Genomic DNA, 14,021 nt, shown 5'->3' with positions numbered 1-14,021 from the left:
GGTTATAGTCTAAGACAAAAAAAAAAAAAAGAGGAAAAGTGGAAGAGGTTTTATTTTGTTCTGACAGGTGGGCATTGTTCCCGCACCCCACCCTCGAAGGCCTTGGAGGGCTCAGCTCTGCGCCCTTGAACTGCTGGGAGCCGGCCCCGGGCGCCCCCCGCTGACCTGCACTCTGCACCTGTGCCCGGCTCGGCTGATGACACAGACGGGCCTGAAAGCGCCAGGACAGCTGAGCAAAGCCTACTCTGCACAATGGACGTCAGCGCCTAAAATTATGGCCCCCGAGAGCCAGCGGTCCTCCTCCTGCTGCATCCCCCAGTCATCTGAGGATGACAGAGACCCTGGCAGATGGGGGTCAGCAGTGGGGCTGCTGTCCCCCTGCTCCAGGAAGCTGGGGGGCTTCCTACAGGACCCCAGCCACCCCGTGATTCACCAGATCCCGTGGGCGTGAGGGAGAGGGAGACACAAGCCCTGGAGGGTCAAGCTGTGAAGAAGCAGCACTGTACTTAATTAATTATTAATTAAGTTATTAATAAAGGACCTAGGAATAAATCCAGGGAATTTGTGTAAGAGCTTCCTACTGAAAAGTACAAAACATCGTGAGAGATGTTCAATCACACCTAAGAAAGTGCAGCAACACACCACATTCAAATGACACCAAATATACCATGTTCAAAAATCAAAACTGTTAAAATGTCTGTTCTTCTCTAAATTAATATACAGGATTAATGCAAAAGTGAAGCAGCACTGTTGCAGGAAAGAGCTCATTATCATCTATGAAGGTCAAGTTCAGGGCTGGCTGAGCCAAAGTTCTAAAAGGGGGCACATTTGTCACTCAATCCCTTCCTCGTTTACTTCTTACCTTAACCAAGATTTTATTAAATGCCATTTGTGATTTCATTACAAGTGTTTATTAAATAGTCTCCACCCTCAAGAAAGCTGCAGTCTGATTCAGCAAACAGAGAGGGTGGTTGGGCAGAGGAAGGGGACCAGACCCGCAGGGTTGGGCAGGGGGAGGAGGGGAGGGGGAAAGGAGGTATATTTCTGGGACAGGTAACTCTTCGCTGCATCTTTGGGCTTCCAGGTGGCTCAGACAGTAAAGAATCTGCCTGCCAATGCAGGAGACGGAACAGGTGCAGGTTCGATCCCTGGGTTCAGAAGATCCCCTGGAGGAGGGCATAGCAACCCATTCCAGTATTCTTGATGGAGAATCCCATGGACAGAGGAAACGAGGGCTACAGTCCATGGGGTCGCAAAGAGTCGGACACGATTGAACACGCACAGCACAGCTGCATCTTTAGATTTAAAAAAATAAAATAAAAAATGGACCGGCCTCAAAAAGAAAGAGGAAAGGTATCTGGAGGAAAAGAAGCAGCACGCTCACAGCCCAGGGAGGAGAACCAGGCATGTCCTGCAGGGGCTGCAGGAGGGAAGCCTGCAGAGGAGGGGGCCTGCAGGGCCCTTGGACAAGCTCATGGTGACCTTGCATACAGACCAAGGCGGGGACCGTCTCGAAGGAACCAGCTTCCCTACCATTGCACCAGGTGCCGGCAGCCTCTAAGAAACACAACAAAATGTGTATTTGTCAGGGGAGGCTCAAACCACCCCCCCAAATCTCGGTGGCTTCACATAAGACAGTGTATATTCCACAGTCTCACGAAGAGGAAATAAAGGGGAGGAAGATAGGGGCTCCCCTTCCTGCAGGCTTCAAGATCTGCACCCCATCCTGTTAAGGACCTGGCCCTCTCCGGGGGCCCCGGGATTCTCTGCACGTAGATGAGGGAAGGAAGGAAGAGGGGAGACTGCGAGGAGGAAGGTTTTCCTGCCTCCAGGTGTGTGTTTCTCTCAACATCACTGACCAGAACTCCATCACGGGACCACCCCCACCCCGAGCTGCAAGGGGAGCTGGGAAATACAGCCTCTCTGTGCGTCTCAGCGGAAAAGGACACGGTACTCTCGGCCTCAGTGGAAATCAGTGCCTGTTAACATAGAAGGTAAGTTTATTAGTGATGTATTGCACTTGACCAGAGGCCAGCAAGCTACAGCTCCAGGGTCAAGTCTGAACCAGCATCTATCTCCTCTCTCCCTCCCCCACCCCCATCCAGCTCAAGACTCTATATGTTAACAGGATCCAGTTTTTTGAGCATCCCTTAGGGCCAGGCACGGTGACAGGCACTCTATATGCGTATGGCGGCGCAATCACTAAGGAAAGTGTTATTATGTGTGTATCTGTGTTAGTTGCTTAATCGTGTCCCAGTCTTTGCGACCCCAAAGACTGCAACCCACCAGGCTCCTCTGTCCATGGAATTCTCCAGGCAAGAATACTGGAGTGGGTTGCCATTTCCTTCTCCAGGGGATCTTCCTGATCCAGGGATTGAACCCAGGTCTCTTCCATTGCAGGCAGATTCCTTACCATCTGAGCTACAAGGAAATTTCTTGTGTGTGTGTGTGGCACTGGGCAGCTTACGGGATATTAATTCCCAACCAGGGACTGAAGCTGGGCTAAGGCAGTGAAAGCGCCAGGTTCTAACCACAGGACTGCAAGGGAATTCCTAATTATGTTCATTCTAGAGCTGAGGAAACTGAGGCTCAGGCAGGTTCTGCGACTTGTCCTTAAAGTGGAAACATGGAGCAGCTGGGCTTTAGGCTGAGATCTCTCTGACCCCAAAGGACAGGGATGTTCTTTCCATCATATCAGGGTGGCCAAAAAGTTCACTTGGGTTTCTCCATACGATGTTACAGAAAACTGCCTGATGCCAAGGGTCTTTAACCCATACATAGAAAAGTACAGACATCCATGCCTTGTCTGTTGGACATCCCCTGTGGTTGCGCTCCTGCCTGTGCCCAAAGCCCCACCCCATGGTGCGCCAAGATTCCCAGGGAGTGTGGTGCAGCTGTGGGCACCTCGTTCCAATCAATTATAGGGCTTTACTGTCAGCTGCCCATCTCTGGAGACCCCCAAGCTTTCTGCAAGTACACTGCAGCACTTCATCAGATAAAGCGTGGGACTCCCGGTTGAGGAAAGGGCCAACGCTTCTGCCCCAAGGCCTGCAGAGTGTCTGGGGGAGCTGGCACTCGCTTCAACCACACATAGGCTGTTCCACCCCACGAGGATCTTGTCACGGTCCTCATGTGGTCTCGGGGCCACCTGCACGGGCCTTACACGTGTGTGAACAATGAGGATTCCCGAACACCACTCCTATCTTTTGCGTCCACGTCTGTGGGTGGGTCCCAGGAATATCCATCAGTCACTGCTCCGGGGACACTTGAATGGCTACGAATAAATAAGGATGAAGATGAGGGCATGTGCACAGGCAACATTTTTCCCCTCATATATTCTTCTCGGGCTCCTCCTTGTCCCCCGAGGCTGCAGTCAAGGTCAGTGCTCAGTATGCTCTGATTCAGCCCCAGTTAATCAGAAGAAGGCATCCCTTCACCACACCTGTCACCACTTGCGGCCTTTTGCTATCTCGGGGCAAGTCTCTCTGCCAGGCCCTGAGCTCATGGGAGAAAGACTTAGCCATCTTCATAGACCAGCCTGGCTCAACGCTTAGCATATGTCGTTTAGTTGCTAAGTCATGTCCGACTCTTTTGTGACCTCCATGGACTGCAGCTCTCCAGGCTCCTCTGTCCATGGGATTCTCCAGGCAAGAATACTGGAGTGGGGTGCCTTTTTCTCCTCCAGGGGATCTTCCCAACTCAGGAATTGAACCTGTGTCTACTATGTCTCCTGCACTGCCAAGGTGGGTTCTTTACCACTGTGCCACCAGGGAGGCCCGCCCAGCATATAGTAAATGCTAAATAAACTTCAATGGAGCTGCCATTGGTAACATAGTAAATAAGTAGCCAGAAGAAAGCAGGAGATGCGGTTTTGTGTTCTCATCTCTTTTGGCTCTGGGTTCATACACACATCACTGCATGGACCTGCTCGGCCATTCTGCAGCCGACACCAAGCTGCAGACACAGAGCGGGATGACTGCTCACTCATTCACCTCGACCAACACACACACAAATGCCAAACACATAACAAACAACAAGTGAGGTGTTTGGAACATCAAAGGCTTCGGGGAGTGTAATTACCAGATATAAAATATAGAGCTGGGGTTCCTTGGTGGCTCAGATGGTAAAGAATCTGCCTGCCCATGCAGGAGACCCAGGTTTGATCCCTGGGTCGGGAAGATCCCCTGGAGAAGGGAATGGGTACCCACTCCAGTATTCTAGTCATATGTAAAACATTTAAAAAACTGAAAAATGGAAACACAAAAATGAGCAAACAGTAAGAGACTAGCAATACACGACCAGGGATATTTGAAAGGTAAAAAATGAGAAATGAAAAAGATAAGGGCTGAAATAAAAAAACTTCAATGAACTCATTTAAACAGCAGATTTGATAGTGCTAAATAGAAACATTGTGATGTGGAAGATAAGTCTGAAAAGCTAAAGAAAATACAATTGGTTCGTTCAACAGCTATTTACTGAATGCCTACTATTACGCCAGGGACCTTTTAGAAGCAATGCATACTAAATTGGATAAACACAAAAAATACCCACCTAGACACAACCCAAGAGAAAAGGACAATTAGACTAACAACAGGCTTTTCAAAAGCAAAATGAGAGCTAGAGGCAGAGCTCACATCCTGAAAGGGCTGCTGCTGCTGCTGCTGCTAAGTCACTTCAGTCGTGTCCGACTCTGTGTGACCCCATAGACGGCAGCCCACCAGGCTCCCCCGTCCCTGGGATTCTCCAGGCAAGAACACTGGAGTGGGTTGCCATTGCCTTCTCCAACGCATGAAAGTGAAAAGTGAAAGTGAAGTCACTCAGTCGTGTCCGACTCTTCACGACCCCATGGACAGCCACCCACCAGGCTCCTCTCCATGGGATTTTCCAGGCAAGAGTATTGGAGTGGGGTGCCATTGCCTTCTCTGCCTGAAAGGGCTAAGGAAAAATAACTGGCAAAATAAAACTATTTACCTGGCAGAACTATCTTTTAAGAATAATGGTGAAATGACACTTCCGTAGAAACAAAAGTGGAGAACATTCACCATCAAGAGATACAAACTAAATAGAATCGTTTTAAAGATGTACATAAACAAAGAAGCAGGGAAAGTGAAACAGCATGGATGATTAGATGAAGGGCAAATGTGAACCAAACATACATGATTTGCACAAAATCCATAAATTAACAATGAAAGAACAAACCTAGAATATTGGCTACTAATGCCTGTGATACAGGAGTGATTGAATCAAAGTGTTTAAGATCCTAGATTGTTTAGGAGACGGTTGTAGTATTCAATTTAGACTCAGTTAAGTAAACCTGGCAGAATTTCAGGGGTAACCACTGAAAGAATTGAAATGAAGAGTCTAAATTCTACAACAAGGACCTACTGTACAGCATAGGGAACCATATTCAATATCCTATGATAATATGAAAAGAATGTAAGTGCTTCCCTGGTGGCTCAGACAGTAAAGTGTCTGCCTGCAATGTGGGAGACCCAGGTTCGATCCCTGGGTTGGGAAGATCCCCTGGAGAAGGCAATGGCAATTCACTCCAGCACTCTTGCCTGGAAAATCCCATGGACAGAGGAGCCTGATAGGTTACAAGGCTACAGTCCATGGGGTCGCAAAGAGTCAGACACGACTGAGTGACTTCATTTCACTTCACATGTACAACTGAATCACTTTGCTGTACAGTAGAAATTCATTGTAAATTAAGTATATACCAATAAAATAACTTTTTATTTATATTAAAAATATAATGAAACTAAAAAGAAATAAAAGAGGAGAAATAGAAAATGAACAGTGCCACAGTCGATCCTTTGAAGTAATAACAAAACAGATGCTCTGGTGAGGTTGATCAGCAAAAAAATGGGGAAGGCAAATGTCATGTTGAAAATTAAAACAATAGAAAAGTAAGATCTTTCCCAAGGGCCCAGAGCAAATCAGAAACTCAACTCAGAATAAACGGGGAGCCTGGCTAACCTCCACTCTCCAGTATTCACAGCAGTGTGTCTCCACACTGGTGGGACAGCAAGGACCAGACGCTCATGGCTCTGATCTCTGAGGCTGGGCGCCTGTCCTGGGATGGATGTGCAAGAAGCAGAGCAGAGACAGAGAAACGCCAGGGCAGCCCCCAAGGTCAAAGCAGGCTCCGCTTTCTTCAGTGGGACAGCCACTTCCCTCAAATGCACTTTCATGTTTTATGTGTGGGAGAAAGAATAATCTAGAAAGGGCAATTCAATCTATTTTTAATGGTGCTCTGAAGCCTGGTTCCTAGTGCGAGAGGAGCGCCCCTCTCCATCATCCACCAAGCAAGTATTTCAAAGTCTCAACATCAGTTTCAAAGACTCACTCCCTGGGGAAGAAACTGAAATATTTGGGTGGGGAGGGCCTGGACTTGTCCACAACACATCATGCTTTCTTCTGCCCAATGTCTGGCAACCAGATAAGGCTGAGATTCAGACATTAGAAAAGTCTGTGTTGAGGACCTTCCACATAGGTGAAAAATCCACTGCATTGCCTAGAGCAGGATAAACAGGACGGAGAGCTGGACTAAAACAGCCCTGCACTTGGCACTGACTTCTGACTTAACTCCTTGGTGCTTGTTTCGCTTTGGAAGATGAAAAAAGGGGTGGCTGAGGTTGAAGTGCCCATTCTGCAGCATTCACGCCGGGAGCACAGCCCTTCCCACGACAGGGAAGACAGCCGCCCCATCTGCATCGTATCATGTTCCCGACACCGTGAAACGAAACAAAATGACACGCTGGTCAGTGGAGACCAGGATAGTAACTAAGTAAACAGGGAGGTTCAACAAGATTTCTTGCAGGTTCTGAAGTGTGAGCGATCCGGTATCGCATTGTGTGGACCTGTTCCAAGGACCCTGAGCGCTGCCTGGCCCAAAGGAGACCAATTCACAATCAAGACCCCCTGGATCCAGACCCAACTTGATATGTGGAACGTCTGGGACGCTGGTAGGTCTCTTCACATTCTCTTGCCTCAGGCTCCCCTTCTGCAAGGCTGGGACAATGCTCTCTTTCCTGCAATCGTGCAAGGATTAAATATGACAGCCACAGGGGGTCGTGATGGAATCTGGGCTCCGCTTCCACCTTCTGAGCTCTCCCGATTCACCCTCCCTTTCCGTGATTAATACAATAGATTTTTAAGTCCTTGAAAACACTCTGTGTACATGGTGTGAGTCAGAGATAGAACTATAGTTCCTTTCATCACTCTGATAGAATATGAAAAATAAACCCTAATTGGACCGCATGCAAAACCAAAGACAGCTGTGTATTAGCAGTGAAGAACTCTAAGAGGGAAGGAATTGTTCTAGATGCTGAACCTCCTGAACAGACAGAGGGCTTCCTCTCAAGAATCAAAACATTAAAAACAAACTAGAAGAAGCAGTCAGTTTTGGACCAAAAAAAAAAAAAAAAGAGAGAGAGGAAAAAATAATCTCTAATATATTTCCGAAACTTGTCAGAGGCCTTAAGAGAGGATTCTGGATAACATTTTAGTTTTCCTTGAAGATTTTTGTCATTGTGCTGATTACACTGAGAACAGCCATCCAGTGATGTCACTGATGGCGCTGGTAGGACTACAAAGGGCTGAATCCAAACCCTGATACTACAGATGAGAAAGCTAAGCCCAGAGTGGTCAAGCAATCCACCCAAGCCACACAGCCACCTGGAGGCAGTCCCAGGTCCTGATGTGCGGTGCCTTCCACAGTGCCTTTTTGAGCATCGTAAGACTTCATAAACATCCCTCTTTTGAAATAACCCTGGAAGGCTTGGAACAAGCCTGGAAGTCCAGAATGAGGCATCTGAGGTTAGGTATCGCAGCGTCTCTCTCCTCTGATGTGCATGGGTCATGCCTTCAGGGAAACCCCCCTGCAGTGTGTGTGCCTTCTGCTTTTAAGGCTCATTTCATTCTTCATTTGAGATTCACGTCTTCAAAAATCAGGTGTCTACTCTCCAAGGGGCATCTGCTGGTTTGCTTGGAAAGTAGCCTTAAGCAGTCATACTGGATGGAATAGAAGCAGCCACCTTGGATGCAACTCGAAGGAAGTACTGGTGATAATACCCTTTCCCACGCCCATTCATTTCAAGAGTGAAATCCCTAACACCACCAGTCTATAAAGCAAGTCCTGATGGTGACCCACAAATTAGGTAGAAATTAAAGTACCCCAGACACACACTGCTATGGCCTGACCGGGGTTTGATCTCTAGAGCTCTTAGCAGAGGACCTTACACAGCGTGTTCACACACAGAGCATGCGTAACCTCAAAGATCGACCACCCCAGCACCAGAGAGATGTGGTCACCAGATCAAAGAACACTGTTTACAGGCAGAAGAGGCACTGCAAACCCTGAAGCCAGTGCTTTCCCCCATTATTCAAGGTGGTCCTTAAACACTCCTTGTGACGATCAATTAAAGACATTCCCACCCCACCCCAGTTGCCTGGGCACATTCAATCATTTGTTGGAAATTCAGTTGATCTGGGATTGCAGGCACAGTTCAGTAAAACTGCTCATCCCATCCACCTGAGCTCAGTGGGTCCCTGAGGTTAGAGCCAATCAAGACAGCCCTGCCGCCAAGGGAGAGGGCACCTAACCTGCCATGCCCTGCTTCCTTGTGAAAGTGAAGTCGCTCAGTCATGTCCAACTCTTTGCGACCCAGACGTAGCCAAAAAGCCCATGGGGACTGCCCGCTCCAGCTACCCCAACCGTGAGGAGTGCCCCACCCGGCTCCCAGCAGCCACCCACAGTAAGTGGGGTGTTCACTCTGCATGCTTGGGAGAGGGGATTTTTTTTTTCTTTAAATTCAAAACCTCAGCTTTCCCAACTTGTCTCAAATGTTGCCCTTTGCCCCAAAGGAGTTTTACCAAAATCTTGCTCCCAGGATAGCCTCAACCTTTGCCCTTCTGCATTTCAGATAATCACGTGGGTGGCTCTGCCTTCAAACTTAGATTTCGCCTTTCTTTTTTTTGCCGGTTGGAGACCACCAGCCGGCGCGGACCTGTTCCGTGTCGCTCGCCCCAGATTCTGCGGTGGTTCTCTCTACCCTCGTCCACCCGTCCCTTCCGACTACTTGCTCACACACAGCTCAGAGCTAACGCGCATCCCATTGGATGCTCGGATCCCCAAGAAGGCGTGCGCGAAGTATCTTAGCCCTCGGCTTCTAGGGCAGTTTTCGTTCACCCCTGCAACCAAAGCACCTCTCTATTAACACGGAATTCTCCAGGCCAGGATACTGGAGGGGGTACCTTTCCCTTCTCCAGGGGATCTTCCCAACTCAGGGATCGAACCCAGGTGTCCCACATTGCAGGCGGATTCTTTACCTGCTGAACCACAAGGGAAGCCTCGTTAACTCCCTAGCAGAGAGGGGGAAAAAGAAAAGCCACAACCCCGGGGCGGGCAGTTGCGACGCAGCCCTTCCGAGTGCAGGATGAAGCTGGCGGGGGCCCGGAGGTAACCGACTGGTCCCAGCCTCCGCGCACCGTCCCGGCGGCCGGCTTGCTGGGCTCCCGGCCTCCGCGGGAATCCGCGCGCCGCCCGCCGCCGCCGGGCCCCTTACCTCGCTGACGATGGTCGAGTGGGCCTGGGCGTAGCGCCAGCCGTCCCGGCACTGCACGAGCGGAGCGGAGCGGTTGGGGAAGGCGGCGAGCGGGTCGGCGCAGCTGAGCGCGCCGGGGGCGGCGCTGGCGTTGGCCGCCTCCAGGAGGTAGCGCTGGCAGCGGCCGTCGCCGCGGCCCTCGGGGGGCGCGGGGCCGGGGGGCGCGGGCGCCGTGCGGTTCCACTCCTCCTCGGGGCTCCAGCCGCAGCGCTCGGCCAGCGCGGCGGCGCTCGGCCCGCGGCACCAGTAGTGGTCGGGCCGGCTGCCCAGGAAGACCACGCCGACGAAGAGGAAGGCGAAGGTGACGCCCGTCAGGCACAGCAGCAGGAACACGCGCCGCTGGAAGCGCCCGAACTCGCCGGCCCGCTGCAGCGCCTCGTCGAAGGACGGCATGGTGCGCCCGCCCGCCTCCCCCGAGCGCGTCTGCCGCCCGCCGCCCGGGGCTGCCGAGTGACCCGCCGGCCGGCCGGCCGCCTCCCCCGCCCCGGCCGCCTCCCCCGCGCTCCCCGCCTCACGCCCCTGGGCGCCGCGCCAGCGGACGGCGCTCCTCGGGCCCCGGGGCCCCCGCCTCCCGCCCCCGGGGGCGTGGAGAGTAGGGGGGCGTCCGCGGAGGTCCGGGCCGCGCTCTCCCGGGGGGCGCCGCCGCGGGGCCGGGGTGGGCGCGCGGCGGGGCCCGGCTGGCGCGGCCTGGCAGAGCGCCACCGCGCGCCGGGGACCCGGCCCAGGACTGCGAGTGACGCGCACAGCCTTCCCGGGCTGGCGCGCGGCTCCATTCGGTCCCTTCCAGCAGCCCGGTCCGCGAGCGGGTCTGGGTCGGGCTTCCAGACAAGAAAGTTCCAGGGCCTCCTAACGACTCCCGGGCTCCTGGAACTCGGTTTCTCGAGGGTCCCGGCGGCAACCTTGTGGGGGACCGAGGACGCCCGCGCTCCGGGTCCCACTCCTGTGCCCCGGGGAGACCCCCACCCTCCGGGCCTCGTCACCTCGGTGCAGAGCCGCCCCGCGCGCCCCCGAGGCCGGGCAGCCAGGTCCCAGAACAGTGGACCGACTGCAGAACTTGGACTCCGCGAGGTTAGATTTTTGGCGACATCTCAGATATTGTCCAACTTTCAAAAGGAGCAGCTGGGCAGCCCACAGCGGCTGAGCGTCTTGTGCAGAGTCCTGGAGTTCCAAGTGAGAAGGGATCTCAGACGCTTACAGGTTGTTTTAGCCAAGGCCTCTTCTCTGCCTGAAACCGCCTGGAAAGCGTGCTTGCTGACTGCTTTGAATGGCTGTTTTTAGCTTCCTGACTTTTTCTTGCAAAGGTTGGCAGAGCTGCGTCCCGTCTGGGGTCCGGGCCTCTGCTAGGCGCCCAAGCTGCTGTGTCCGTGTCCTCGCTCTGATGCCTCCTCTGGCGGGGTGAAAAGCCCCTTCTAGGCTGCAGCCTTCACGTATGCGGACCACACTGCACTGTTAGCAGCCCCCGGCCTGGCCTGGCCTAGCCTCCCCCTTCTTGAGAATTTTCCAGCTCTCTCCCCAGACCCCCACCCCAGCTGTCCAAAAAGCTTCTACCCTTAGGTTTCTTTACTCGGAGGGCGGAGAAGCTGGTAGAGTGCAGGCTGACAGTTGTTTTTTCTTTTTTTTTTTTTTCTTTTTTAAATCCAGAGCCAGGACGGGAGCCAGGCTGTCTGGTTCACCAGCTTGTGACCTTGGTCACCTTACTTGGCCAGTCCAGACTTCTCATGCCGAATGAGACATCCCCTCCCGGGCTTGCTGTGACACTTAAACAAATTGTTACATATGAAGTGCCAAAAAAGTGCCGGACCCCTACTGTACCCTTTCACAAGTTAGCTCTTAATCCCATTGTTCTTTGTTGCAGAGTTAATCCAGTCCATGGCTCAGGGATGCCCTAAGGCTTCCTGGTACTGGGAAGGATAAAACGCTAGGTAGGGGCACATAGTCGGGGCTGAGTGAATGCTTGCTCTCACTGTCTTGATCGTTCTCGCATCCTTGTTCCCAGCTGCTGAAGCAGGTCTCTCACTAAGTTAGCAGTGACTTCTGTGTGTGCGTGTCTCACGCTCGAGGGTGTAGTCCCCCTATTGACTGTCCCCACCCCCAGGACCCCAGACTCAGTCTCTCCTCCTCCTACCCAGCTCCACCTCCCAGCTTGCCTATTGGTGTAACCGTAACCCTGTCCTAGACTCCTAGATATCATCTCAACACCCCTCACTCCCCAGGCCTTTACTCCAGGGTGCCTTCCCCTCATCCCTGCTTACCACCCCTCCGCCCTTACACACACTTGTGCACGTATACAGACAAGCCCGCAGCTCCCTTCCCTGCTTCATCTGTCTCCAAAGTGCTTATCACCATCTAACAGATGCATCTTTTCATTCCTTTGCTTTATTTATTTACTTTTGGCTGTGTCTTCCTTGCTGCATGCTCCTTCTCTTCTCCAGTTGCAGAGAGAGATGGGAGCTGCTCTCTAGTTGCAGTGGCGTCTCTTGTTCCGGAGCCCGGCTCTAGGGCGCGAGAGCTTCAGGCGGTGCGGCTCCTGGGCTCAGCAGTCCTTGCATACGGACTCAGTTGCCCCAGGGCAGGTGGAATCTTCCTGGACCAGGGATTGAACCTGTGTCTCCCATGTTGGCGGGCAGATTCTTAATCCCTGGACCACCAAGGAAGTCCTGCCGTTTTTACTTGTTTTTCTGGTGTCCCCTGCCTAGGATGCAGGTTTCAAGAGGGTAGAAAGTTCTGCTTTGTTCATTTCTATCTTGCGACCCCCTAGATCATTGCTTGGTTCATAATAGTCACTCTGTAAACATTTGTGGAATAAATGGATGCTTCCTGACACCACGGCTTACACACACACACACGCACACACACACACACACACGTGTGGCTTCTTATCTTCTACTCCACCACTGTCTTTGTCCAGACAGCAGCTTTTCTGGGGGCCAGCCCGCTCTCCTCACTGCCTTCCCACAGAGCAGCTCGGAGGTGCTTCCTTGAAGGGCTTGCCTTGTTTCCAAATTGAACACTCATTTCTCACCCTCCCTTTCAAGATCCCAACCTATATCCCTCACCAAGCTGTCCCCCCATGTGACAGCCAAACACAACACGACTTGCTAATCCTCAAATCCTTCCTTAACTTCCCTAAATCCGAGCCTGTCCACACGACATTTCTCCTTCCTGGCATTTTGCCCTCCCATCCTCACAGCTACGGCCCAGCAAGGCCTGGGCGGAATGTCAGCACCCCCTCTGCTGAGTCCTCTGCAACTACCTCGGCTGCTAATGAGTCTTTTCTAATGAGCCATTTGTTCACATCAGATGACCAAAATACTGGAGCTTCAGCATCAGTCCTTCCAGTGAATAGTCAGAGTTGATCTCCCTTAAGACTGACCAGTTTGATCACCTTGCAGTTCAAGGGACTGTCTTCTCCAGCACCACAATTCGACTGCATCAATTGTTTGGCCTTCTGCCTTCTTTTGTTATATCTTAGATGTGCGGCTATGAAGAACGAAGACTCCTAGACACAGATGAAGTCTTTGTCACGTGCCTTCAAGTCCTGTCCTTGTCATTCCTGCGTTCTCCCAGGGCAGCTCCCAGGCCCTTTCTCTGGAAGGTGGGCCTGGGGGAGAGTCGTGCAGGCCCAAGAAGAGGGCTCAGGACCACCAGCAGGGAATCCTGGGATCTCAGGTCCCAGTGTGGGTTGGGGATGGGGAGGGTGGGAGGTGAGGGGCAGGAAGATGGCAAGGGGGATGGGCTTCAGGTGGGTACACCCGCTTGGCCCTAGGGGAGAGGAAGGCCAGAGTGTGGCCCCCTTTGGTAAAGGGGGGCCTTCCTTGTCCAGGTACAGCTGTTATGAAGATGTTACTCATATCATCCATGTTTTAACCCTTGCTATACCTAAGTACTACAAACAACTACACAGGGGTCCCTTGCTCTTCAAAAGTTTGTTTTATGACACTTTGCTTTTATGAAAGAACGACATCAGCACCTGTTTTTTTTTTCCTAACCAAAAGGAATCAAAGAGGATTTTCACTTTTATAATGAAAGATGAAAATTGAAAATAGCGTTCGGGGTTTGTTTTGCAGCGAGTCTCTCAAGAAGCAGTGTGCACCCCAGCAGGGAGAGAGGCGCCTAGCAGCGCCTACCCCAGAAGCTGCCTGGATCACCTCACCTTCAAGGCGGCATAGGTTTGAATTGCCCGTGAGCATCTGTGCTTCATCTCTGTTTATTTTCTGCATCTGTTAGCAAGGTGTGTCCTAAGGCGACTGCTTCTTTGCTTTTCCACATTTCAGCTTAGGAGAGGTTTCATCGGAAAGCTCTACTTTCAGAGAATGGGGGGAACCTGCATAGTACTTGGGGTGCTTTGAAATTTACACAAATGGTACCATATTCTGTATTTTTCTGTCACTTCCTTTTTCACTCCACATTATA

The 14,021-nt window shown here is 51.9% G+C and overlaps 1 protein-coding gene across 1 annotated transcript in view; it reads right to left on the bottom strand.

The window, feature by feature from the left end:
* The window catches only part of SLC22A3 (solute carrier family 22 member 3), a 99,487-nt gene extending 89,395 nt beyond the window's left edge, over positions 1-10,092 (bottom strand). Inside the window, exon 1 of the mRNA XM_069598867.1 lies at positions 9,570-10,092. Coding sequence (XP_069454968.1) covers positions 9,570-10,001 — 432 coding nt within the window. The 5' untranslated portion in view covers positions 10,002-10,092. The remainder of the gene's footprint in view (positions 1-9,569) is intronic.
* Positions 10,093-14,021: the final 3,929 nt, after the last annotated feature.

Source organism: Ovis canadensis, chromosome 8 (genome assembly GCF_042477335.2).
Source record: "Ovis canadensis isolate MfBH-ARS-UI-01 breed Bighorn chromosome 8, ARS-UI_OviCan_v2, whole genome shotgun sequence".
Classification (NCBI taxonomy): domain Eukaryota; kingdom Metazoa; phylum Chordata; class Mammalia; order Artiodactyla; family Bovidae; genus Ovis; species Ovis canadensis.
This window is presented reverse-complemented; position numbering and strand designations above follow the sequence as displayed.